A 27,600-nucleotide genomic window follows, 5' to 3' on the forward strand; every position below is an offset into this window, starting at 1 on the left:
TCAGTCACAACGCGTTACTGAAATCTGTCAGAAAATCACAGCCAAAGGCAGCAAAGACTGTGATACACCATTCAGTCACAACGCGTTACTGAAATCTGTCAGAAAATCACAGCCAAAGGCAGCAAAAACTGTGATATACCACTCAGACACACTGCGTTACTGAAATCTGTCAGAAAATCAAAGCCAAAGGCAGCAAAAACTGTAATATACCACTCAGTCACAAAGCTTTACTGAAAACTCTCATAACATCATCACCACTTCCGGCAGCAAAAACTGTGATACACCACTCAGTCACACCGCATTACTGAAATCTGTCAGAAAATCACAGCCAAAGGCAGCAAAAACTGTGACATACCACTCAGACACACAGCGTTACTGAAATCTGTCAGAAAATCACAGCCAAAGGTAGCAAAAACTGTGATACACCACTCAGACACACTGTGTTACTGAAATCTGTCAGAAAATCAAAGCCAAAGGCAGCAAAAACTGTAATATACCACTCAGTCACAAAGCTTTACTGAAAACTCTCATAACATCATCAGGGCTATAAGCAGCAAAAACTGTGCTGTACCACTCCGTCGCACAGCTTTACTGTAAACTCTCAGAACAACGTCCTCACTACAGGCAGAAATTGTTCAAATCACAAAAACAAGCCATCAAGGCTAATGCAGCTAAAGATAGCGCCTCTCAGCGGCTCAGCTCTAATGGCTAATATTCCAGCAAACCACAGCTACTCAACCCTATTTTAAATCTCAACATCTGGTAAAGTTTGGCACACCCACAAATCTCTACCCCAGACTGACCTATCTCACATGAGCATACATTATTCTACTACAGGTAGAAATCAAATGTTGTGTCGGGTTCGCACGTTTGCACCGTCGACTCTTTCCTCTCCTTCAAGTTCTGCAGGATTAAGGCTAGGTTCTCAGCATTGACGGGGTTTTTGTTCTCCACGCTGCTGGAGGGCCGGATATCTGACAGACTGGTCACTGAGAACCCCTCACACGTGCTGCTACACGGATCAGGGCCATCTGCTGACTTCCTCAGCTCTGTCAGAGGATCAAACCTCGTATCTGTTCCTAAAACGGATAGACAGAGACAAATGTTACTACGGCTGTTTCGCACTGTGCCGTACTAATCAAAGTCACCCAATAGCTTCTCACCAATACCGTCAGGTTGTGTGTTCAAGTCCAGCTCATGCTGGTTTTCCCCACACCATCATGCCTGTCGCCGTGGTATAAGTGAAATATTTTTTTAGTACAGCGTAAAACACCAATCAAATAAATAAATCAAATACTCCAAGTCTTTCACTGTGATCAGATACAGATATACATTTATCTTTTATGGTATTTGTCCTACAATGTCAGTTCCTCACTACAAAGTGGCATGTTTTGCCTGATTTTTTGCTGATCTTAGAAAGATTTTTCAAGGATTGCTTGAAAGGCAGGAGGATATCTTCCTGGAAAAATGTGATGTTCCTAAGCAACATTTTATGACCCTGATATGCTGCTATATAGACACACTTCTCAGGGCAAATACATAACCGTAACTCAATGCCCACAATTTTTTTAGTTTCTACTGTAACATTGTTCTGCCCTTAAAGTGACGTCATTATGATGAGCTGGGAATGGAACTTCTGATGTCAATATTTATTTATTTATTTATTTGATTTGTGTTTTAGTCTGTACTCAAAAATATTTCATCTAATCGACAGTAGCCAGCATTGTGGTGGGAGAAAACCGGGCAGAGCCTGGGAGGGACCCACAACCATCTGCAGGTTACGGACGGACCTTCTCTACAATGGCCAGAGAGGAAGCCAGCATGAACTGGACCTAAATTCACACCGACCACATTGGAGAGACTCCTGGGTCATTGCGCCACGATGGCATGTACTAACCACCTCGACCATGGAGGCCCATGAAGTTAAAAAAAATAAAAATGACCTCATAGTTCTTCTGCCAGACGCTTGCCATGTCACCAATCTCTCTATTTAAGCTGCTGTTTTGTCAGCAGCTTTGGGATGTACTTGGTGGTTTCTCCCACCAATAAATGTCACTTCCGCGACAGGAGTGAACAATTTCTAAATATGCCTTTATCTCTTGGACAATTTATCCCCAAAACTATGTGTATTACTAAGCAATTATGTGATCATTAAACACACCTTGTCTCTGGTAAAACAAGACGTATGCGCTGCTGTGGTCATCTTCCCGTGGCTCTCGCGCTGTCACTGTTTCGTCGTTGTAGTAAAACCACTGCTTGAGCAGTGGATGTTTGGTATAAGCTGTATAGTGGCCAGCATTAGCACCTGGGGGGATTCAATTGTAGCATATTAATTATCACAACCAGTCATTTTATTAGCTCAACCACAGAACATACTCAAAAAAGGTAACTTGAATTGGAAAATTTTAAAGATATCTTCAGCATATTGGAATCTGAAAAGAGTACTCTTTGATACACTTTGCACAACCTCTAAGATACATCATGTATTGTAACTGATTCTAAATGTACTTCAATAATGCTGAACTACACAAAATGCAGACATAATCACAGTGCCGACTCACTAGAATGCTATGCTGAATACACTAAACAGCTTGCCCCATTCCCAGTTAAATAAGATTGGGCCAAGAAAACTTAAGATTGAATTTAATTCTGTTTCAGGTCTAAAAATGCCTTTTTTGTACTGATTGAAAAGTGAGGAGAAAATAAATACTTGGACTTTCGGAGAAGGCAAACATGAGCATCATCTTACCGCCAAAGTGACAGACAATACCATGTAAGTCATAGAGCAGTTGTTTGGTTCTTGGGCCGGATAAAAACTCGCTGAGATCCAAATTGTCCAGAGGAAAAACAACTTTGTTGTCAATCTTTGTGCTGGACAACTCATGAAAGACAAATCTGTAAACAAACAAATTAGAGATCTTAAGCCTGAGCCTGAGGATGGAGACAAAAAAAACACAACATGTAAACATACCATCTGAATATTTTATTTTATTTATTTTGATTGGTGTTTTACGCCATACTCAAGAATATTCAAGGTGGGAGGAAACCGTGCTGAGGCAGGGGGAAACCCACGGCCATCCGCAGGTTGCTGCCAGACCTTCCCACATAGGGTACCATCTGAATAAGAAACATAGAAATCAGGTTCATAGAACAAACTAATACCAATATTACAGAATCCTTTGTGGTGAGAATCAGCAATAGGGGGGTTTCAAGTTTGTATTCTTTCACTGCTTAAGGTAAAATACCTTCTACTGTATCACATGACCTGTCAGAAATGTTGAGCAACTATTTTTATTTACATTTACGATAACATGGGCACCTGAAAAAGGTTTCCGAAAAAGTTATTTAGAAAAACCGAACAATGGAGAAAATCGAGGAACAAAGCCTTTGTGAACTAAAGTTCCTGAAGCAAAGCCGTGTTAGTGATCTATCCAAATATGCAGAGACATTTGATAGGTAAATTAATGTCTTTTAATGTTTCCAAACATTTCTGATACAAAAGGACTATTTTTACCTTTAGCGACAAAAGCGTTCGAACTCAAAGCTCCTCTATTCACAAAGACGTCAAATTAGTGCACTTAAAACCTTTCTGGCATAATGCGTGTGTTGTATGCAAACTCTCTTCAGCTGAGTACCTTAATGTCGAATTGATCGATTTGAAGTGAAATTGTTTGTTTACCTGCAGTGGATTTATCCATTTTTAGGAAATTTTTTCTCACAGAAACAGATAATGTTATAGGCACCCTGTGTCCGATTTTCAAACTCGCTAACTGAATAGCAAGTTCTCAGTTTATCCAGAAAAAGGTGAGACGGGTGACTGGTAAATTAATCTCAACAAATGTTGCCTAAGTCACATGATACAGAAGGACTTTTTTACCTTTAGTGACAAAAGAATTTCCACCTCGAAATTCCCAAATTGTCTTATTTATCCTGTTTCAACATATTGCCAGTATACAAACTTGTCACAAATATAATTAATCAGGCTCAACTTATTTTCTGCTGTTGATACCATTACTCCACACTTGTATAGGCCAATACAAATAGTTATTAAGAAATTCATCCAAGACTTTGCCTAAATTTTCTCCACACAAACTGTAAGGCATGACTTCTAACAAGCCATCTTTCTTCTGTTCAATGGCACTGAGTATGCTAGAAGGCCCTAACTACAATAAATGACATAAAATTTCTTCCACAAATTAAAGCGCATTTTTAGAGGCAAACAAATGTCACAAATCTTATTTTTGGTGCTGAAACTTTCAATTTTCCAATAGAATATCTTCCCATATTCCAAGCAAACCTCAAAACGACGTTCTAAAATAAATAGAAATCTCAGGATCCTGTTAATCATGGCCAAAATCTGTAGTCATTTAAGGTAGTTTAACTTGTGTCTGCAGACACACACACACACATACACACACACACGACTGACTAAACCTGCACACTGTGGTTACCGTTTGAGGTGGATGATGAGAGTATCGGGATATCGCCAGACTGTCATGGTTTTTCTCGCTCTCTGATTCTGTGTGCATTGAGGGCAGTACCAGGGGTTGTGTTCATCTAATATCTCACTGTAAACAACAACAACATCACCCATAACTGAGGGTACTACCAGGGGTTGTGTTCATCTGATATCTCACCGTAAATACCATAAAAATTCACCAAGTGTTTTGAAATCAACATACGACTTTTCATATATCTATATATCTGATTGTCACCTAACACGTTACTGAAGAATCTAATTATACTATTTTTATTTTCACTAACATGATTGTGAGCAGGTTTATGGGTGCAAGAAACAGAGGTGTTCAGGATAAACAACAGGCCTTTGGCAAGTTACTCACAGACTTTCCCACATGTGATATGCACACACACATATACAGCACACTTTTGGTGGACAAGTTGTGAAAAGTGGGAAGTGGGAGATGGGGGAATTTACAAATTCCACGTTCTCATCAAAGTATAGTTTTATACCTACATCTTGTATGTCCAAGCAACTAACAGAGAGGCTTTTAACTGCACATGTAGTTCTTGAATATACAAATACATTTTTTAAAAAACCTACATTTTAGTGTACATATCGTATCCTCTCCCACATATCCCAATTTTCACCAAAACATTCCTGTTTTAGAAATTAACATATAGGCCCTCACTATTTTCTTATTCCTCAAATCTGTATCCATTTCCAAGCCACACTCACCTTTCTGTAAATGCTCTGAAACAGTCATAAATGGTGATGGGGTCACGTGGGCGGAGTTTCTCCATTGACTTGTGATCCTGAGTGGGCGGGGCTTGTACCCCTGACAGGTCTGACACAGTGATGGTCAGATGGTCACCAGGCTGGAGGTTCACCTCTGAATCTCTGAGCACCAGGCAGCCTGTACAGTGAGCCGTGAAACCACACCGTGAACAGTGCAGGCCCTGGGGGGAAACAACAACAACATGTGAATCTTTTTAGTAACAGCGGAAATGGATAATACTGGTTTGCTGTGTAATACTTTACTAAAGATCGTATCACCTTGCATGACAGTGCCCAGGTTTATGAGAGCCAGGAAAAAGGTCAGTGTAAACCCCCTCCCCGACACCTGATTCTGACTGCTGCTCTGATGTTCGGTCAACATGAGCTGATTTGAAGACAATATCTGCTGTGTTCAACACAGTTCCCTGTGCGCATCTTGCTATTAAAAGTAAGATCTATTAACTGGTCCATATCCCAGTCTCTCTACATTGTTTGTCCAATCAACTGGTTAGTTTTGAACTATGAGAAGTCAAGACTGCTTGTTACTTCACCAATTTGTGCTCTGAAAAGAAAATTCTGACAGGAATGAAGGTCTCACCTATCCACTCACAGAGATGTCATGAGATAAGAAGGAGGCAGGTTTAGCTTCAAACATGTCAGACATATTTTGCAACAAGTCAGAATTTAGAAACACATGCTAGGTGACAGTTTAGCGAGACTGTTGTCAGAGCTGAAATAGTTTGAACTTATCAGTCAGCCAGGTCCCAGGCTCATCCAACCAATCAATAATAGGTCATGACAAAAACTCACCTCTATTCCCAGTACAGGCACATATCCACATTAATGATTTTCAACACACATACCAGTCTTACAGACAAACGGACTGAGAGTTACATGTACATGCACAGAAGCACATAGAAGACAACAACATGGTGGTATTAGTACCTGTCCGTCTGTGAGAGAGATGTTGAAGGTTGTAGGGAAAGGTATGATGGTGTCAATCAGATCGTATAGGTCCTGCCCCCTCATCCTGCTGTACAGGTAGACCACATTAGGGTGGGAGAAGAGATGGAGGCCTTCCCCATCCTGGTCAGAGTCCAGACGATATGCCACATGGACTGCTAACAGCCTACAGGTAAAAACAGGTAAAACAAACAATTAAAGTTTGCTATACAGGTAGACCACACTGGAGTGAGAGAAGAAATGGACGCCTTCCCCATCCTGGTCCGAGTCCAGACAATATGCCACAGGGGACTGCTAACTGCCTGCATGTAAGAAACAGGTAATACAAACAATAAACCTTGCCATACAGGTAGATGACATTGGAGTGAGAGAAGAAATGGACACCTGCCCTATCCTGGTTTAAGTCCACATGAAATGCCACAGGGACTGCTAACAATAAAAGCTTGTAGTACAGGTAGACCATACTGCCAGACAATGTTCCTCTCATCAAACTAAAACAGTTTGATCTATTAGCATCAGGTCAGACAAGTTTACCTATGCTGACTGCAATGCCAACCTTCAAGTTATATTCAAGCACCTCATAAAACTGTCACACAAGGCAGGACGCTGTCTTGTGTGACAGTGTGACGCTGAGCATTGAAAGAGACTGACCTTACACTACCTGAGTCTACTCGCACACAGAACCGAACTTACCTCGTTTTGGAGTTCCTGTTACTTTGGCCCCCCAGAGGGAGAAAGCCTTCCACAGGGTTGACTGGGATAGAGCACACCTGCACAAGGAAACATACGGCCTTCATCAGTGATCTATGATCAAAAAGTATGGAACCAGTAAATTATACTTTGAGTTTGAAGAACTGTATTGACTGCTGAGTTTGGCTAAAAGTTTAAACATAAAATATGACCTATTACCAGTATTAGCTAATACACTTTTGAACAATGGGGCCCTGATGAACTAGTGCGTGTTTGTTGTCAAAGAAAATTCTTTGGAAAATAACAGATAACTCACTGGACAGGTAAAAGCAACATCTCCATAATGTTTGAATGACATCTGCAAGAAGAAAAATCAATACAATATATACATATATATGTAAACTGATTAATATTCAATACTAGAGCCTGTGCTTTTATCTAAACAGCTGTACAAGAAGACACCAGATACCCAATAGCTACTTCACACCAGCTTGAGGAAGGACTACAGCAACACTACATGAATGGGCCCCAGGAAATCATTGCACTAATCTTTGGTGGTTAAGAATCAATTGTGTCTCTAAGAGTAACCACAACTGCTGCATCTAGAAAGAAAATGCCCATTCAACTTGTTTATGCTATAACATTGTTGGGTCATTTGCTGCAGACTGTCTGCAGAGGAACAGCTCTGACAAAGTGTGCCCTCACAGAACAAACTCACCTCCAGATAGCTCTGACAAAGTGTGCCCTCACACAACAAACTCGCCTCCAGACAGCTCTGACAAACTGTGCCCTCACACAACGAACTCATCTCCAGACAGCTCTGACAAAGTGTGTCCTCACACAACAAGCTCGCCTCCAGATAACTCTCACAACAAACTCGCCTCCAGATAGCTCTGACAAAGAGTGCCCTCACATAACATACTCACCTCCAGATAGCTCTGACAAAGTGTGCCCTCACACAACTAACTCATCTCCAGACAGCTCTGACAAAGTGTGCCCTCACACAACAAACTCATCTCCAGACAGCTCTGACAAAGTGTGCCCTCACACAACAAACTCACCTCCAGACAGCTCTAACAAATTATGCCCTCACACAACAAACTCACCTCCAGACAGCTCTGACAAAGTGTGTCCTCACACAACAAACTCACCTCCAGACAGCTCTGACAAAGTGTGCCCTCACACAACTAACTCATCTCCAGACAGCTCTGACAAAGTGCGCCCTCACACAACAAACTCACCTCCAGACAGCTCTAACAAATTATGCCCTCACACAACAAACTCACCACCAGACAGCTCTAACAAATTATGCCCTCACACAACAAACTCATCTCCATACAGCTCTAACAAATTATGCCCTCACACAACAAACTCACCTCCAGACAGCTCTGACAAAGCGTGCCCTCGCATGACGGATGAACCATGAGATCGCTGTCCACCATCTCCTCCAAACAGATTGCACATGAACGCCACTGCTGCGTGCTAGGAACGTCTACCTGCTGGGATGGTGGGTCAACCACAATATCCATGGTCCAGGTTCCAACAACGTAATCTGAAGAAGTCACTTCTGATCTGGATCCTGACGTAGATGACCAAGCCTGGACACCAGTGATATCCAAATCTGGAGAATTCATTCTCGGCGTTTCTCCATCAAAACCAGCCGAAAATCCAGATCCTGCCACCCCTGCTGGTAGCATGGGCTCATCCAACTCAAGCGGAAGTCTCTGCTCCAACACAGCTGGTGATATGTCTCTTGTAGTGTCTGGCATGTCAAGTCCCTCCTTGTCTTCTTCCAGTTTGTGAGTGGAAAACAAACCCACATTGGAGAAAATGTCCTGCTCTGTGGATTCCGCAGACGTGCACGTCGCTGTTGATGAACTGCACCTCATCTCATACTCCTGGCCAGTACATGTATTCAATAGGCAGGATTTATCAGTAGGGGATTGGTCCATGGATTCAATCTCAGTTATCTCCCCTTCAGAGATCAATGGGGGAGGTGCTGGCAGCATATTGAAGGCGTAAATGAGACGTGTAGAATCATTCACATAACCCAACATCACACTATCATCCTACAAAACAGAAGCACTGACGTTAACATTCAATACACACATGTAAATACCACAACACAATACACACATGAAAATACCAGACAAAATACACCTATTGTAAATACCAGAACATAATACACACAAGTAAATACCACAACACAGTACACACATATAAATACCAGACAAAATACACATATTGTAAATACCATAACACAATATACCATATGTAAATACCACAACACAGTACACATGTCAATACCAGACAAAATACACATATTGTAAATACCATAACACAACATACCATATGTAAATACCAGAACACAATACACACATGTAAATACCAGACAAATACACCTAATGTAAATACCAGAACACAATACACACACGTAAATACCAGACAAAATACATACATTGTACACACCAGAAAATAATGCACATAAGTTCATGTACCAGAAAACAATACACATATGTAAATATCAGAAAACAATACACATGTCTAAATATCAGAAAACAATACACATACATAAATACCAGAACACAACAAACATATGCAAATTCCAGAAAAAAAACAAACATATTGTAAATAACAGAAAACAATGCACATACATAAATATCAGAAAACAACACACTTATAGTATGTAAATATCAGATAACAACACACTTATAGTATGTAAATACCAGACAACAATATATGTATGATGAAAGCTTGTTTTCCCTCAAAGGCTAGTGCCAATGTTCCCATTGTTTTGTGTATACACTGTTTCAAACAAATTCAGCTCGTTTTCCACACCTGCTAAGCTCTTGACCACAATGAACCCAAAGAATTTACATTTGGTGGCAAGGGTACCAAAGAGCTCGCTTAAGAATGCAAAAACTTCTGCTCCATACATAAACAACTTAAAGGATACATGAAAACGAACTAGAAAACTATAAAAAAAATTATGTTTCTATACCAAAGGCAAAAAAAATATGCCCCAGAACTTTTGTTAAAAAAATTTCATTTTGGGTGTATTTTTATATCTATTACCCCTCTATATTATGCTTATTTTCCATCAGTGGTGGGATTTTTTCAGAAATTATGTCATCGTTGATCTTGCTCAGATCTTGGTGAACGACCCTGAAGTGCCCCGAGCCCAGTGAACTGTGCCACTACAGTGTGTGTAAGGTGACATGTACACAGGCACTGCATGGCTTCTTCTGGCCAGCTTAGCGCCCATCCGCGCCCCTACACTTGCCTCCATTCAGTTTGTTTCTCGCACCCCTGCCCCCAATTCAGCCAGATCTGTACGGTTTGTCCCCTAGAGAGATCTTTTTAAATTGGAATCATTGTCGACGTCACCACTGTAAGCTACTTAATTTCAGCTGAAAATTTGTTTGTACTGTTATATGTTATTACAAATGATAATCTGCACATTAAGCCATAAAACCAAAGTGTTTCATGTATCCTTTAAACGTCAACAATGGAACATCGCCTTCGTCATATTGTGCTTTATATGCATGTACAACCTGAGCTCCAGACATACACTGCTTTTTGAGATACCACCCCTGACATTTATCTGAACATTGTTTTATCTTTCATTGGGTATTCCCAGGTATTACAATATCTATGCCTGTATTTTGTACAAGAGAGCTCAGTACATATAAAAGTTCTATTTCATGTTTTAGGACAAAAGTTTTACGGTTTCTTTGGGAAAGATTCACCACCAAAGGTAGTATATTATGACCTTTATTTGCCTTTTTGGGGGTAAAGACGACGTATTCTATCATACTGACCAGAATCCTGGAGATGTGAGAATCGAGGACCTCAGCCATGATGATGTCACAGTTCTCAAGCCCTAGCAATGTCCTCAACTCCTTCTTCAGCTTCTGAATGTTGTCATTCTTGTGCATTGTGAACAGATAGCGTGTTGGTGGCATATCACATGTTATAAATATCACACCTGCCGAAAAAAAGAGCAATTTTTTTACACTGAATTTTATAATCATGCTGTCACTTTTGTGTAAGGTTTATGACATGTTACAAATAAGTGATGTTTAAAGCCACACTTAAGAATTTAGCAACTCTGTCACGAAAAATCATTTCCAAAATTACAGCAAACAAAATATCTGCTAACATATCTAGTGTCTGTACATAAATGTATATACACTGTAAATATTTGACCTTTTTAACCTCTAAAGTACTTTTTTCATTGGAATTTATGCCTACAATTATAATGAAAATGACACCAAAAATGATTTGTTTGTGTCGCTAAATATGCAAGCTTATAAAATTGTGCAAATTATTTCTCTACATCCCATAGCTCTCTACATTTATCGCAGAGGTGGTTGAAAAGGTCAAAGAAGGGTATATACAATGGTTCTGGCCAGGAAGGAGTAAGGGGAGATAACTCACTAATCTGTCTCTCCATGGCATGGGGCAATGGTACTGACAGGTACATGAATGGTTCATGAGTTACTGACACGTGCTGGCATTCAGAACATATCACCTACAACAGCAACAACATGGCACAGGGTTATAATTATTTAAGTGGTCGAATTAATAATTCATTCCAGCTACATTCACATGTATAAATGAAACTCGTGTATGGAAATGAAAAACAAACAAAACCATTCTGCTGTGTAGGAAGGATGGGCTGATTGATCGATCGGTGTTTAACACCATAATCAAAAACATGTGGTTGGAGTTATGGGGGGAGGAAACCAGAGAGAGGAAATCACAGGCCTTTGACATATAAATGACAAACTTTCATACATGAGGCGCCCGAATTTTCACTAGCTCGGCAAACTCTGTATATATGATATCGGGAGAAGGGCAGAGAAAGTACTGCATTTGATATACTTGATATTTTGCCTGATTATACTCAGATTAAATATGTAGCATAATCTACCATAAAAATGCAAGTTTCAACACAAAATGTAACATTTTATGGCATATATTTGTCTCTAAAAATGCACTTTGTTGGGCAAATTTGAGGGGCAAACAAGGCCTACTCCCACCCGTCTCAGCGTCCGATTACCTGATGCTGCCATTCCCTTGAAGTGCCCTTTGCGTCAAAAAAAAGGAAAAAAGCAACAGTCCGAACTCATTATAAGATTCGGATTATCTGCTCGCAAGGCTTCGACTAGCCACATTAGGTTTGGCGAATATAATTTTGCCAAAAATATATGCCTGGAGTCCCTTCGCCACAGTGGCGAAAGCAATGGATGCCTTTCAACTTCAGTTGTTTAGGGTTAAAGTTTGTAAATTTACTCAAATCTAATTTTGGATCCAGAATCAAGAAGGAGCGAGTGACTTCAGTGTGAAAGAACTCGTTTATAAAAACAAGTTTTTAAAGAGCATTTAAAGTCGTTAATGTATGCCCTGAAGCAGGTGAAGGCAATCTGACAGGCAATTAGTCCATTAACATTCAGATTATGTGGACCGGGAATTACTTTCAATTTACTTTCAAAAAAAAAAAAAAAAAGCCGACTGACCGGACTTCAAAAAATAGGGTTTGTTACCTGCAACAAACAACTTTTTAATGATGGCCTGGGGAAGTATAATACATCCGGGACAGCAGAGTTCTCCACATATCAGCAAATACAAGCCATCCTTAGACTGAATTTTGGGGCTAGGTACATATACCTGTAGTGGGGTGGAGTTCAACCGTAGGAACCAAGGCCCTTAAAGATGTACAAGAATCGAACTATTCAACAATGAGGTGCCCTTCACCGGTGGTTCCACCCTCTTCTTATCTGAGGCTAGATTAGGCCCTAGCAAATACAGTGAACTACTTTGTAACATCACCTGACCTGCCCTAGGAGTGTTTAAACAATACAGATATACATATACATTAATGCAGAACTTACAGTGCTACGGAACTGCCCTTGGAATGTATCCACGACAATGCTACGATTTTTCTCCAGATATTCATTCCAGGCCTGATTGGCTGCCTCAATATTTTCTGGTGTGGCGCTCTCAACTTCAGCATGATGGGAAACCTCCACAGGGCTGTTACGGGAAGTTGAGCTCTGACCTTCTTCACCCATCTCCACAAGGTTGTCATTGTTGCCATCGTCTTCGCTACTGGAGTCAGCATCGCTATGCGTTGTTAAAATGTCCGATTTGTGGAAAAGAAATTTCTCTCGGTTCACCTTATGCAGAGCTTGCCGTTTTATATTTTTTTCTGTGCCTTCAAACTTCATTCTCTTCACATTGTTGATGCTCAGAGAATCATCTGAGTCTGCTTCAAAACTTTGAGAAGGTGCATTATTTTTACCGCCAAAACGAAATTTTTTCAGATTTTCAGCCTGGATATTGGTATCCTTCACTAGGCGGGGCTTGTCTTTCTTCTGCTCTGTCGTCAACGCCAACTCATTAACATGAATGCTCTCTAACCCCTCTGTGGGTCTTGTTGTGTTCTCGGGCTTTGCAAACTTCTCACTGTCCACCTGCACCTCTTCATCCATATAGTCTGTAGCCAACACATTCGTGTTCAGTGTTTTCGTATCTTTGGCATACAGATCTTCTAAGGTCGGCAGACGTGCTCTTGGGGTGACATTGTTTGGAACTGAAATGCAACCTGCTGCGTCTACACTCTCCACAGTGGAGGATTCCGCCTCCCCCGGAACTGCGCCTGAGAAAATATCATCCATGGCAATGATACTGTCTTCCTGTGAGCTTGAGACTTCAGCAGGTTTTGAAAGACTGATAGCAGGGGGAAGTGCAGTGAAAGAGGAGGAGCTTTCAGGCTGGGACATGCCTTCAGGGATTGAGTTGTTCATGGTGTTTGGCAAAGAGTACCGCGAGTTTGACACTGTCACGCCCAAATCGGACATGTCAGCAGCTTCCTGAGGCAAGTCCGTTGAAGATGACACCTGAGTTTCTTTGTTCTGGTCTTTCAGTTTCAAGCGACTGATTGCGACAGACTGTTCCGAATCCGAGCTCTGACATGATAAATTGCTGTCTTCGTTCAAATGATGTGACTGACTGAGTATATAAGGTGGAAACGATTTTGAATCCATTGGATTTTCAATGTTGCGGATTGAATCAACGCTACCACTTGGGGATTCCACTTCAGCCTCTCTGTTCACGCGGATACTAATATCACCCGATGCACGTTTGATATGGCCAACTGCCAGAGAAGCGGTGGACACCTTGTTGTTGGCTGTGCATGGCTCTAACACAAAATCAGGCTGAACAGAGGGTGATGGACAGCTGGCAGAGTGCATGGTGTGGTCGTAGGACGAGGAACAAGATGCCGCTGCAAAGCTGGGGTATGGTGGGTGTAGTGCATGCACTGCCGCGTTCAGCTGTTCATGTAGAGTGTCCAGGAGTAAAGCCAGCATCTCCTGACAGTCGTGCTACAAATTATAAGAAAACTTGTTACCCTAATTCTTCAACGCTTTCACATATCAAAGAGCCGTTTTCAGTACAAGCTATGCACAGTTACAACTGGATATTGAACACAAAACTACAATGGTTAGATTGTTCAGTTTCAGGGCTTCACAAAAAGTATTTATATTTCATCAATGTACTCAGAATAATATGCTTAAACAAAACACCTTGCAAACATGCAAAAAGGTTGAAGAATTACCGGATATGTATAATTTTTATACATTTATGTGGTTTAACGCCATACTCAAGAAGATTTCATTTATATGATGGTGGTCAGTGTAATAAATCGGGAGAGCTCTTTGTAAACCACTGACTTCCTCCAAGTTCATATTACACGGTAACATACCTGTCTGTAGTCCTGGAACTGAGGGTGGTACATGCCCAGTGTCTGCTTGAACTCCAGCGGATGGATGACGGCGTACTGGGAGCTCCAGACCTTGTAGAGTAGCTTGGTGAAAGTACCTGTCAGTGTGTCCTCGTTAGCTTTGCTCAGATGGTATTGGTTCAGGAAGAACTTAACCAGGTGAGCGTTGCTGAACAGGCACTGTAACCCGGAGTTCATGAAACAGGTGTTGCCAAGGTTAAACAGGCCAGCTTTACCTGGACCCACAGATGGATCTGAGGACAAATAAAGTGTTCAGAAAATTACACGCTGCAAAGTTAGAATGGTCACTCTGGCTTCACAGTTGTACCTCAGAGCAACACATACATGTATACCGATAATTCTTGGTGTAGAACAAGACCCAAAGCACCCTGGTTTGAACGGAGGTAACAATGAATCAAAATGCTAAGGCCTTACCATTTTGATTTGGAATGGAGTTTGATAGGAGTTTTATGCCATGCTCAACAATATCACTTATGTGGCCCGCATTACTGTGTGGGCAAGTCCATTGTTTTAATGACAAAAACACATTCTACCACATATAAATGTATGGGAGCTGTGATTTCTTGCAGACCTGATATAGTGAATAAAATGTTTCATTCGACGGGTGTTTTATGTCACTTTCAAGCATATGGCTGAACTCTAACACTTAATCTATTACAATAGAATGTAAATGCTTCCAGACCCCAATCTCTCACCCAAGATCCCCCCCCTCTCCCCCCCCCCCCGACCCCTTCTCCCAACCCCCTTCTTCCGACCCCCATTCCCACCCTATATACCCCCCACTCCCATTTCTCACCCGAGACCCCAAACTACCACCCATGAAACAACAAATTCCCATCACCTTTGACATCTTTGGTAACAGCATGATGCTCCTTTTCCAGGAAAGGTTTGTGGACAGGGCTGGTGTACCTCACTGAAACACAAACATAGATATTCACTTTAATATTAAACAAGTCAGCACAATGGAAAGGTATCAATGGTACTTCTCACACTATATGTCCCATTTTACAGAAGAGTTAAGGACTATGTGGTAAGTAAATGACAAATTAGGGTATTAACAGGACTGCTGATAAAGACCAAAACTCGTCGCTTTTCTTTTCTTTTCATAACACTTCTTTCAACATTACTTCAGTCACATCATAACAGTGGTTCCATCTATACAGTAGGCAGGATCCAATGTCGCCATATTTGTCGCCATATTTATAGTGCAGTCTCACTGGAAAGCCATGTCGCAGATACTACACACATTGCACCAGTCACATCATACAGACACCTGGCCAACCAGTACTTGATATAACGTGCCTCTCTTTGTGCTACATATACTGTATGTATGTATGTACATGTATGCTTGGAGTTTTATATTGTAATTAACAATTTTTTCAGTCATATGATGACAAGGAGTCATTATGTGTGTACACATACTGTGTCTTCCTGTGGCAGAAGTAATGCCGCCAAAGCACTATCCCCACTGAAGTACCATACCAAAGACACCCCATCCAATCACATTTCAATGACGCCGGGCAAAGATTTCCTGTTTCCTTACTCTAACCTCCCAGTGCTGAGCACCAACCGAGGCAGCAACAAGTACCATTATTTTAAGTCTTTAGCCAAGGTTAGATCCCAGGTCTCCCAACTATGATATCACAATTTCCACATTACCCTTTGTATGGCTCAATCCGGAGCATGACCCAGGAAGACCAATATTTGATTGCCTACAACTACAAAAATCTACACCAGAGTAATTTATGAAAACATTAACAGAATGATATATATGTTGTAACACGAGATCTACCCATACCTGTCTCATTAGGCTGTCGTTCCAGGAGGGGCATATCATCAAAGGCTACCTTTTTGACCACACCAGAGGTCTCAACACCCGCTGAAAACATAGTATCAGCAAAAATTACAAGCCTCTCTATTAAAGAGGCTACATGAGGGACTTTTGGCAAAAAATCTATCAGCCAAAAATCCAATCATGTTTTTGCTATTATTTTAAAAAAGCCCAAATAATTACATTTTCATTAATAGTTATAAAGTTCCTAACATTATAAAGAGTTTTCAGAGGCTTAAGAATCATTTTAACACTGATCTTAACGGAAAGGTAATAATTTTATCAATTGCTGGTAAATACTGAAATTTTGATTTCCTTAGCACACATGGACATATGCAGAAAATCTCCGGTACAACCTCATTAAGAAAAATAATAATGTGAAAATATGGTTGCTCTGCAATAATATATTCAAGGCAAAGGAATATGGTAAATCATTGTATTGGAGGTTGTATGGGAGTTTCATATCATTGTAATAGGGACTTCGTAAAACTTCTTCCCGCCTATATGAAGACGGTCCAAAGCTGTGAACTCATTTGTTCTTTCCTTTATTACGTCCCAATTACTGGCCAATATTTGCTTATAAAAAATATCTGAAGTACACAAGCACTACAACATCACAGAAGAAAACAGTGCATTCTGGTGTCATTTGGACAGCCTGTGTATCTCGTCCTCGAGTCTCCGATCACCATTATCCTAAATGATCAGAATACACAAATCTTTAAATGTTACAGAGGTTTACAGCATTAATGACACAATAATGGAAGTCTGCACAGCTGTGAGCATGAACAAATTTTACAGTTTTAACAGAAATGGTAAAAAAAAAACAGAAAAAAATACTGTCAGATGTATATGCCGATGCTTTAACAAACCTTCAAAGGGTGGCATGTTTTGGTCAGTAGTTTCTTCAGTTGACACCGTAGAGCTGATAGTTTCCACTTTCAAAGTTTCGTTTTCACTGGACATCACCTCAGTCAAAACTTCCATGTCTCAGCCACTTGGCCATACAACTTGTCTATGCACCACCTACAAAGGAATTAACTTTGAAATTGAAAAATAAGAGTCTATAAGAAAGAGAAAACTGGTTACATCCAATCATACTTTGTTTTAACCAAGAGACTTCCATACACCTTCTATAAACCTTCCGTATGAAGTCACAAGAACGAGACAAAACTGTGTCAAAATTCTCATTCTGATATTTTGTGGTGTAATAAAGTCTAAACTTTTACAAGAGAGTCATGTACTACCCTAATTCATGTACCTTTTCGCATCTGATAGAACAACTTTCAGTCTAATTTATGCACATTTTCTATTTGATTTTGGAAACAAAACTACATTGGTTGAATTGTCCAGTTTCAGGACTTCACAAAAAGTGTAATTTTAGCAGTCAACACAGAATAATGCCTTCAGAATATGCTTGAATAAACACCTCGCGAACATGTCAAAAGGTTGAAGAATTACAATAGTATATCTTGGCTTGCTAAATTCTAACAGTCAACATAGGAAAATATGTGACCTTTTTCTCACTTTTTACATTTTACTTTTCCCTCATCTAGCTATGCTGTGTTTTCCACACATACATAGGAAACCTATGAAAGCACTGCAGAGGAATTTTGAAATTCTCTGTCTTAAAAGAGACTGAACCCATGACTCCTTAAAATGACTGTCAATCATGAGCCATTGGGTATGTTCAAAGTTCTCTAGGTTAATGTGACCCCAAGAAAGTGCCCATATAAATTAGTTTCATTGGTTAGGGTGGTGAATTAAGATGATAGTCTTCAAGTTTCAACTGGAAAATGAAAGAAATGAGCATACAGAGGTATTTACTTATTTATTTGAATGGTGTTTTACGCTGTACTCAAGAATATTTCACTTATAACGCAGCCAGCGTTATTGTGGGACATACACAGGTACGATCGATTGCCTGGAGTCAGAAGGAGGTGGGAGTATGAAATCCATGGTAATTTTTTTCAGTGGAATCAGTATTACAATCATTACCAGACTTTTTATATAACAGTCCATCTACAAGAACTATTCTGAGATAGAGTAAATGAATTATATTCCTAATCAAGTCATGGATTATAGTCAAAATGCCTGCTAGCCAGAGTGACTGCTACCAGCATGCTCGTTACCTATGTGCAGGATACAGCAGAGCGGGGCTGAATGTGATTTTGGAAATGTTGCTTGTATGTATAATTTAAATATTTTTTCTTAGTCTTTGAAGTCAGTATCTAAAATGATCAGGTCAGTGTCATCACCTAAGTTGACATATTTATCTCTGCCAATGTCAGACACCACAGTCACACGAAAGCGCTGTAACAGTGCATTTTACCTTGTCACAATATCTCCTATGAGTCAAGTTAATACTTGGATAAGGTTAATTTTATATCTAAGCACACTACCACTGTAACAATAACATCCTGGCTCTGGCAGAAAACAGTTTATCCAGCAAGTTCTTTGACCTGAATCCAAAATTTTACATCAGCCATAAATAATAAACTTATAAATTAAAAAAGAAAAACACTAAGTAAATATAATATGACCAAGTTCTGCCTCATTAGATTTGAGACCATGGGTAGCTGTTTAAATAATATTAACTTGCAATGAACGCTAAGAAGCAGGCAACATCTCTATCTGCTTACAAAACAACAGATTTTTTTTGTTGTTGTTCTTTTTTTGGCCAGGAAGAAAATTACTGAACAGACAATACACAAAAGTTGCATACAATTTCGCGGATTCCCAATGTCTTACTTATCGCTTAGTGTTTAACAGGAATGTAACCTTCTCAAAATCACCCTAAAATATGAACATATTACTCACTCTTTACTCCGCAGTAAACAAAAATATGAACGGTGTCGTTGTCGTTGATTACAGCTGCATGAACACGGACACTCGCAGTGACACTGACAGTCGCGAGAGCGGAAACATGTTATAGGATTTCGCCAAGATCTTGTGCATCCAATTTGTCATTGATTGACCTACGACTCTGCAACCAATCTCGGTCTCATTGCTAAGGCATGCCTGGTTTTTCTTACCTCGATCAGGAACAACGAAAATCGTTCAAATTTGATCGTCTTCTTACACAATTTTCTCTTTCCATCAAGGCCATATTTTCAGTTTCGCGCAGATGGGATACGACTTCCGGAATTTGAATGTTTTAAAAATTATGCACTTAAGAAAGAAACGAAATGTTTATTACATTAGAATTATCCAGGTCATCATCTAATGATGGCCTGAAACCAGGCTGGCAAGTTTGCCATAGATTTTAGTTTTATTTCTAACACAATCCTGAGACATTTTCCTAAACAGCTTTCATGTGATATAGTTTTTCCGGACTTTTGACAGATTTAGATGTCGTATCGCATGTGGCTCGCTACACGTTTTTAAGCAGACGAAGCAGGCTTGAGTCGATAATGTGAGCTCAGCATCTTGGGGCTTGATCTTTTAGGGGTGACAAAGGATACTTGATCTTTAAGCTTATTCAGCTTTAGAAATTAATGTTGTGTCCACCTGATCAGTGTTATCTTAAGATTTATTTATTGGATTTGTGTTTTGCGCCGTACTCAAGAATATCTCCCTTGCCTGACGACGGCCAGTATTATTGTGGGAGGAAGCTGGGCAGAGCCTGGAGGAAACCCAAGACGATCCGCAGGTTGGTAATAGACCTTCCCATGTACGGCTGGGGAGGAAACTAGCATGAGCTGGACTTGAACCCGCAGCAACCGCATTGGTGATGTTACCTATTGACAAATGTGTCCAAATTTCAACTTTCAGATCCAAAAATTAAGCATTTTGAAGAGGTTTTAAATTTTTACTTTAGTCAGAAATGACTTTGTGGAATCAGGCCAATGTTTCATAAACAATACGACCTTGACTATTGAGGGCACATGTTCAAATCCAGGTTTTGTTCAGTTTTAGTTTTATGTCAGCTATCTTGCAAACTGAAAAGCTGATTTTTCCCTGCCTATAAGTCTGGTCGCTGTAACATAAGTGAAATATTCTTAAGTCTAAATTGAAACTCCGGTCAAATAATTACATAAAAGAAATATGGCGATTAATTGTTTTCCAGATTTGTCACATAGTACAGAGCTGTCTCCCTTGTGTACAGTGACATCATGACCAGCATGGATATCCTAAGGCCGCCTATCATACAGATTGGCAGACGGCGTTACAGGAGAAACCCAACATCACTAGAAGGGTCAGAGGTCGAGCCAGTGGAAGACGAGGTCATTTTTACAGGTGAAGTGGTGTGGAGAATATTTTACTCTCACAACAAAGGATAGGTACACTAGGGGATGCCAGACAAATTAGTAAAAATCTGACTATGGCTTTATGAATGTCTTGAATGATTATATGCATAATTATATCTCGCAATTGGCTGATAATTAAGACATCTTTGCGGGCCCAATGGTTTACACTACATGTATTTTGCTTGAGGCCATTATACCTTGACCATTGAGATCGCTCCTTTGAAACAAGCCTTTGATAGCATGATTACTCTCACTTAATTTTAATAACATCAGATCTGGTTCTTACTGTTCTTTGAAATACTTTTAAGGGCTTTGTCTTGAATTTTGTTTTAAGGCTTCAAGACCTTGAAAGTCCTTGAAGAAAGACTTAAATTCTGAGATTTCCATGAAAGCTCATGATTTTTCAATTGTAAACATCCTGTTTTGATATACAGTTCAAAGCTTATTGATGTTAGCTGTGGAAAAGAAAAATGAAGAATATGTATAATTTTTGATTTAGTTATGTTGATAGGTTTTTCTTGAAATATCACCATTTTTTTTTTCTCGAAATATCTTTTCTTGCAATTTTGGCTTTTTTCTAGAGAAATCTTGAGAGACTCAAACTTCATGTGGATCAGTCTTTTTGGTTGGATTTTAGGTACTTGAATTCGAGAAAAAGATTTTCTTATATGACTTTCATGCAGGGACCTGACTGCAGTTGGTGGACATATTCTTGAATAATATGTAAGCTGGATGCCGAATACATGAACATAATTCGATGTGGTGCAGTTACATGGTAGAAAATGTGAAAAGTTTTTGACTGAGAATTACTTTCTTCCTTTAGATAAGCCAAAAGGAGAAAAGGTTTTTTTTTCAATTTTTTTTTTTTTTTGACTTAATTTTAAAAAGATGTGGAAATTACAGGATAGATTTTTGCATGTATCTGCTAGCAGTTAATTAAAAAGAAACTGTAAGGTACATGTATGATATTGTAAAATATCTCTCTGTATCTCTCCACAGAGGGAGGGATTTGTAGCACATGGGATGATGAGGTTTGTGATACCAGCGCCAGTTTAAATATTGAAGAAATGGACAGTGGTCAATTTCGACATTTCATGGACGTCCCCAGCCCTTATTTCAAGTTTCTTTTCGGGAGGAAAGGCGAGACAAAAAGAAGGTTGGAGACAGAGACAGAAACTCAGTTGACAATCCCGGGACATGGAAAAGAGGGGCCTATAGGTAAACCAGCAGTAATCTCTGAACTGCACCTGACTCTTTTTCCCATGTAGAGTGTTTATTTGCATCTCTTGCTAAGGCCACAGCATTTTAAAATGTTGCTTTTACGGGATGGAGAATATAGAGGAGTGTTAGAGGAGGATATAAAACTGAAAGTAAAACCTAAAAATCATGTAATTCTGGGAAAATATGGAATATTTCCTGGGCAAGATTCCTGTTGATGACATGTTTACACTCTTAGAAAGCCTTAAAAAAGCATGAGAATCATAAACTCATCAAGATCGGAAATAAGAAAAGGTAGGTTTTCAGGTTTATTTCATTTTTTGATAGAGTTGGCTCACCCAACTCTGACTTTTTATACATTCAAGTTCTGTGTAGATCATTTCTTATCCAAGATAAAAGTCATCAGTCATGTTCGTTGGCATTTTAAGTTATTGTAGGTCACCACAGGAAAGGTGTGTTGTCAGCCAAGACACGCATAGAGTTGTTAGTGAACTCTGCACGCCAGAAACTACCATCCACTCACTTCCTATCTCTACCTATGAACAGTCCGGAAATCAAGGACAGTTTTCAGGATTTCAAATCCGAAGTTCTGCTACACTGTGATGGGGTAAGGCCTGCTTAGATTAGGCGTAGTATCATTTTAAAATTCTCTTGAGAAACTGGTTTTATGAAGTTTTTATGAAGAGATATGGGCATGAAAGAGGAGTGAATCATGCCTGAATGGTTAAGATGCTACCTCTCATTTACTAGATTACACAAGGTTCAGGTTCAATCCCAGCTTTGAACAGTGAAGTTGTGGATTCTCTTACTGTTCGTGAGGCCTTGTTGACGTGTTGATTAATGTTGTACATCACTGTTCACTACATCGCGTTTCAATTTTTAACATTTGATGAAAGTACGTGTATTTCACCAAAACTTCAGCATTTTTCAAGGGACACATTTCTCTAAATTCTGACTCAGTCTGATTCATTCACCTTATAAGGTCACTTGGGGGTTGTTTTGTGAAGTTTGATGAATTTCTTATTTGAAAAAATTCAGTTTGGCAACACAATCATCATTATAGCTTTTATGTGCATCTCAGAGTGAACTTTTACTTACCAAACTTAAGGTGAAATACAGTAACTGTAATGAACATGTAAACAAGCAAACCTATCACATTTGGACTTGTGTTTGATTTGAAGGCGCGAGGTTTAGATGGGACGATATTCCAGAACCCTGACAAGCTACACCTGACGCTAGGCATGCTGGTCTTGTTGAGCGACGCTGAGATCAAAGCTGCTCGTAGTCTCCTCCAGGACTGCCAGGATTCTATAGTTGAGTAAGTGGTTTATTCTCAACTGATTCATAGATTGTGTACAATGACCCAGGAGCATCTCACCATTGCAGTCGCTGTGAGTTCAAGTCCAGCACATGTTGGTTTCCTCTCCAGCCTTACGTGGGAAGGTCTGGCCCGGAGGTTCTGCCCCATTTCCTCTCACCATAATGCTGGCCATTGTTGTATATGTGAAATATTCTTCAGTACGGTGTAAAACACCAATCTAATAACTAAATCATAGAGTGTGTTAACTTGCACGGAAGTCCGTGGCTGGTTTCTTCTGCCAGAAAGCATTGTTCTCTTTGTGGCTGATCAACCCCTGACCAATGAGATAGCAGGGACAAACTGAGCTCTTGGTAGTTCGACAACAGCTTTAAATCAGGAGGTTTGTCAGGTACCTAGTGAAGGGTGATGATTTTCTCCAGGTACTCCAGTTCCATCATCCATATTCAGAACCTCACCTCTGTCACAGAAGTGCAGAATTCTTCACCACAGCATTTAAACCCAGATGAATTTTAAAGCAAAAAAGGAAAACTGCTCTCTATCACTTAAACTGTATCATAATTCATAACTTTTTTTTGTAAGTTCTGTCTTTTTCCCAAAGCAAAGAAACTTTAAAACTAAAAATAAAATCAGTTATATTTAACAAATTAACTGAACTTGTGGCCATTGGATTAATGTTGGTGTCCACTGTCATGTTACATCATCAGTCAGATTTTCCAGTAAGTTATGCAACGATATATCAATTTGTATCTTTTGCTTATGCCCCCGCAGTCCTATATTGAAAGCAGAACCTTTAATTGCACAAGTACAAGGCCTTGAGTACATGAACGATGACCCAGGTGCTGTGGATGTCCTGTATGCTAAATTAGACCTCCTGTCATCATCAGACAGGTGAGTTGTGATGTAAAACAGGTACCATGTCCCTAATGACTGAGGTATGAGCTCTAGGTACGTGAACGATGATCCAGGTGCTGTGGACGAGTGAAAGGCACCTTACGGCACTTATGTGTCATTATTTGCCATACATGTACAACCTTTTCCTTTCCTATTAAAATACATGTACAACCTATTCCTGCCCTAATTAAAATACATGTACATCCATTTCCTGTCATTAGCACAGTACATGTACAACCTTTTCTGGCCATTATTACACTGTACTTAATGTGCAACATTTTTTATTTGCAGACTGCAGATTTTAGTGGAGAGGCTAGTTGAGAAGTTTGTGGCTGCTGGACTGATGCAGAGAGAGCATGAGCGTGTCAAACTCCACATGACGGTGATCAACTCTCTGATGAGGAAGGATCCCACTGGTGTCGCAGTATCCAAGGGAGACAACAAGAAAGGACCCCCAAGAGAGTCGTTTGATGCCACAGATATTCTGAAGGTACTGTAGGTACCTGGTCTTAGCTTTGAAATTTTCTAATTTAATTTTCGATTTTGTCAAGCAAGACTTAAGCCAACATGGTCAAAGAACTTTATACTTTAATTTAGGTTGATAGTAAAATAAATGAAAGCTTTTGAGTACAATGTTTAACAGTGATGAAATAAAATAATTAAATAAGTAAATAAATATTGTATCATTGTTTAATATTAGCAGTGAAATGTCTTTTGTTTCATTTCTCCTGCAGAATTTTGGCGATGTTGACTTTGGTGAAATTCACTTGAAGGAGCTTCACTTGTCAAAGCGGTACACAACTGATGATAATGGATATTATGCCTGTGAGGGACGATTGTTTCTGCCGTAAAGGGAAGTGACTCTTGTCAAAGCGCTATACAACTGATGAGGACAGTTATTATGCCTGTGAGGGATGATTGTTTCTGCCATAAAGAGAAGTAATTCTTGTCAAAGCGCTATATAACTGATAAGGACATTTATTATGCCTGTAAAGTACGATTGTTTCTGTCATAAAGGGAAGTAACTCTTGTCAAAGCGCTATTCAACTGATGAGGACAGTTATTATGCATGCAAGGGACTATTGTTTCTGCTGTAAAGGGAAACAACTCTTACTTCTGTACGCTTGAAGTTATAACAATGGTTTCTCCTTGTAACTTTATTAAAGAGGACATTGATGATGGATAAAAAAACTTTTTGTAAATATTCATAATGAATTAAGAATTAATCATATTTACATGTATGGTAGAGAACTGAACGCCCTTGCGGGTCAAGTGTGGATATAAAAATGATCACTGTAGTCTCTCACCATGGAGTTTGTGAGTTCAAATCTTTTATTGTCCCATCCAAATTCACCATCCTCAGGAATGTCCTGGACCCCTTACATGTGTACCCTTACAACTGGACCTTTTGTCAGGAAGATTGTCCAGTACTCGGCTTTATGGTGGTGCACCTGTGCGTTTCTGTGAATCGACACTTTTTCCATTAGTCACAGAACAGAAAATAGGGGTCGGAAAGACGCACAAGCTTTAGTTTTCGCAGAGCCTTGCTCAGTGTCCTCTATCCAGAATTGCAACAAATGTAAAACACTTTTGACTGCAATGTGAAAGACCAGTCATCTGTATAAATGTTTGTATGTGAAATGTGGAAAAGTAGTAGGCCTATGTAAATACCTCAATCCATCAAACCCGATTTTTATCTCCCCTGTACAAAGTGCAGGTGTAGCTATTGTCATACCTCAAGCGTACAGCGCATGCGTCGCTCTCCACCATTTGCTTTACATCACTTCCACCATCAGCTAATTTGGTACAGGAATCTCGAACAACGCCGAGGTCACTGGGGTCACGGTGATGAGGTAGGAAGTTATGTCAGAAAATACAAACAGTCTGTCTCTACCTTTATAATAATGCTTTATACACATGCATTCTCTTTATCTAGAGGATGCTCAACATGATTCTAACCAAAATCTAAAACAATTTTATTGGTGAATGCTGAGTAAATAGTTCCGTAGGAGGACAAAAGTGTTGAGGCTAAGTCTAAAGGTGCGTCCCCCAGGCTCAGAAGGTCAAACTTGTCTGTTGGTAGCGGTGATGTAAAGCGAAACGTAGAGAGTGACGAATGCGCTGTAAGCAATATGCATCGGCGTCAGTGTCCGATATAAAAGCACTGTGAAACAAAATGCTTTGGGCGGCATCTTAGAATTTATTGTATGTATTGAGTACACACATATAAAACACATTCACACGAAAATGATGTTCTTTAGTTGAAGCTCTTTGTGCATATTAATTCACAAACTCACGGCTTCAGTACTTTATATTCGGAGATGAAGTTTCGCATTCATATAATTAAAGACAGTATAGCATAAGGAGCAATACCAGAGCAATGACGACAGTGTGATAGCTGCCAAAAGGTCACACGTGAAAACCTGTGAAATACGGCCTCTTGACAATTAGAGGCACCCTCAGTCAGGGTTTTATTATGACTTTTCATTCCTCTCCTACAGGCTAGCTGTACCAGATGTAAGTATTGACGTTATACTGCAGGGAGAAGTACGAGGGGGTGGGGGGTGGGGGGATTATACAGTAATTACTTGGGCAGTGCAAGGCGCAAGATTATGTTGTTGCTAAAAGTAAACAAACAAGCTTTTCAGGTGTGAACTCGCATGTTTATTCATATTCTGAGCAAGCAGAAAAATAGAGTCATTTAAAGACAATGGATAACACAAAATTTGCATCATGACAATGGTACATTATGAAAATGGACAGCATTTCATTAAGCACTAAGCACTAAATTACTTAATTACTCTATAAGGTATTAAAATAGATTTAAGTAAATCATATCAAAATGGCTCCTGTAGTGCTTCGTGAAATGCTTCTGTAATGCTCCATGAAAATGGACACCATGTCATTAACCATTAATGGCTCCTGTAGTGCTTCGTGAAAAGCTTCTGTAATGCTCCATGAAAATGGACACCATGTCATTAACCATTAATGGCTCCTGTAGTGCTTCGTGAAATGCTTCTGTAATGCTCCATGAAAATGGACACCATGTCATTAACCATTAATTTGAAAATTATGTATAAACTGAAAGAGAAACGTATTAAAATAGATATAAGTAAATGATATCAAAATTGATTCTATAAAAATGAATAGCATAAAAGTGCAAAGTTTTCAGTATTCAGGCTGTCGCCAAGACGATCTGTACAAACTCGCGCCAACTGATATCTGGCCAGCAATACTGTATGTGTCTGTCTATACATGTACTTCCCCCAGATTGCAGTAAAGAAAACAATGCATATGCGTATTTAATAGCATTACTCTGAATTACCTCCCTTGTTACAAGACATCGACTATTACCTAACGCAAAATTCGAGGCGTGAGACTACAAGAAGTGGG

General features: G+C 39.7%; 2 protein-coding genes across 2 annotated transcripts; one reads left to right on the top strand and one right to left on the bottom strand.

The window, feature by feature from the left end:
* Positions 1-263: 263 nt before the first annotated feature.
* On the bottom strand, positions 264-19,644 carry LOC135479234 (uncharacterized). Its single transcript, XM_064759034.1, has 17 exons — positions 19,563-19,644; positions 17,400-17,553; positions 16,498-16,578; positions 15,541-15,612; positions 14,661-14,932; positions 12,787-14,280; positions 11,330-11,423; positions 10,711-10,877; positions 8,266-8,958; positions 7,206-7,247; positions 6,893-6,969; positions 6,182-6,365; positions 5,198-5,418; positions 4,452-4,568; positions 2,750-2,895; positions 2,162-2,305; positions 264-1,079 (listed from the first exon to the last, which is right to left on the bottom strand). Exons 2-17 carry the CDS (start codon positions 17,512-17,514, stop codon positions 832-834), a joined length of 4,167 nt encoding a protein of 1,388 aa, XP_064615104.1. The 5' UTR covers positions 17,515-17,553; positions 19,563-19,644; the 3' UTR covers positions 264-831.
* Positions 19,645-21,778: 2,134 nt separating this feature from the next.
* Positions 21,779-25,515, top strand: LOC135479230 (activating signal cointegrator 1 complex subunit 1-like). The gene is made up of 6 exons (XM_064759031.1): positions 21,779-21,995; positions 22,424-22,602; positions 23,177-23,313; positions 24,085-24,204; positions 24,499-24,697; positions 24,942-25,515. The coding sequence occupies exons 1-6, from the start codon at positions 21,845-21,847 to the stop codon at positions 25,056-25,058; spliced, it is 903 nt and encodes a 300-aa protein (XP_064615101.1). The 5' UTR covers positions 21,779-21,844; the 3' UTR covers positions 25,059-25,515.
* Positions 25,516-27,600: the final 2,085 nt, after the last annotated feature.

This window comes from Liolophura sinensis, chromosome 12 (assembly GCF_032854445.1).
Source record: "Liolophura sinensis isolate JHLJ2023 chromosome 12, CUHK_Ljap_v2, whole genome shotgun sequence".
NCBI classification, from domain to species: Eukaryota; Metazoa; Mollusca; class Polyplacophora; order Chitonida; family Chitonidae; genus Liolophura; species Liolophura sinensis.

Excerpts from the sequence above, each read along its gene's own strand:
- LOC135479234 (XM_064759034.1), bottom strand. The coding sequence starts at position 17,514 with ATGGAAGTTTTGACTGAGGTGATGTCCAGTGAAAACGAAACTTTGAAA. Across the intron at positions 14,281-14,660 it reads AGTTCCAGGACTACAGACAG|CACGACTGTCAGGAGATGCT; the intron begins GTATGTTACCGT and ends TATAATTTGTAG. Across the intron at positions 6,366-6,892 it reads AACAGGAACTCCAAAACGAG|GCTGTTAGCAGTCCATGTGG; the intron begins GTAAGTTCGGTT and ends TTTTACCTGTAG.
- LOC135479230 (XM_064759031.1), top strand. The coding sequence starts at position 21,845 with ATGGACAGTGGTCAATTTCGACATTTCATGGACGTCCCCAGCCCTTAT. Across the intron at positions 21,996-22,423 it reads TGGAAAAGAGGGGCCTATAG|TTATTGTAGGTCACCACAGG; the intron begins GTAAACCAGCAG and ends TGGCATTTTAAG. Across the intron at positions 22,603-23,176 it reads TTCTGCTACACTGTGATGGG|GCGCGAGGTTTAGATGGGAC; the intron begins GTAAGGCCTGCT and ends TTTGATTTGAAG.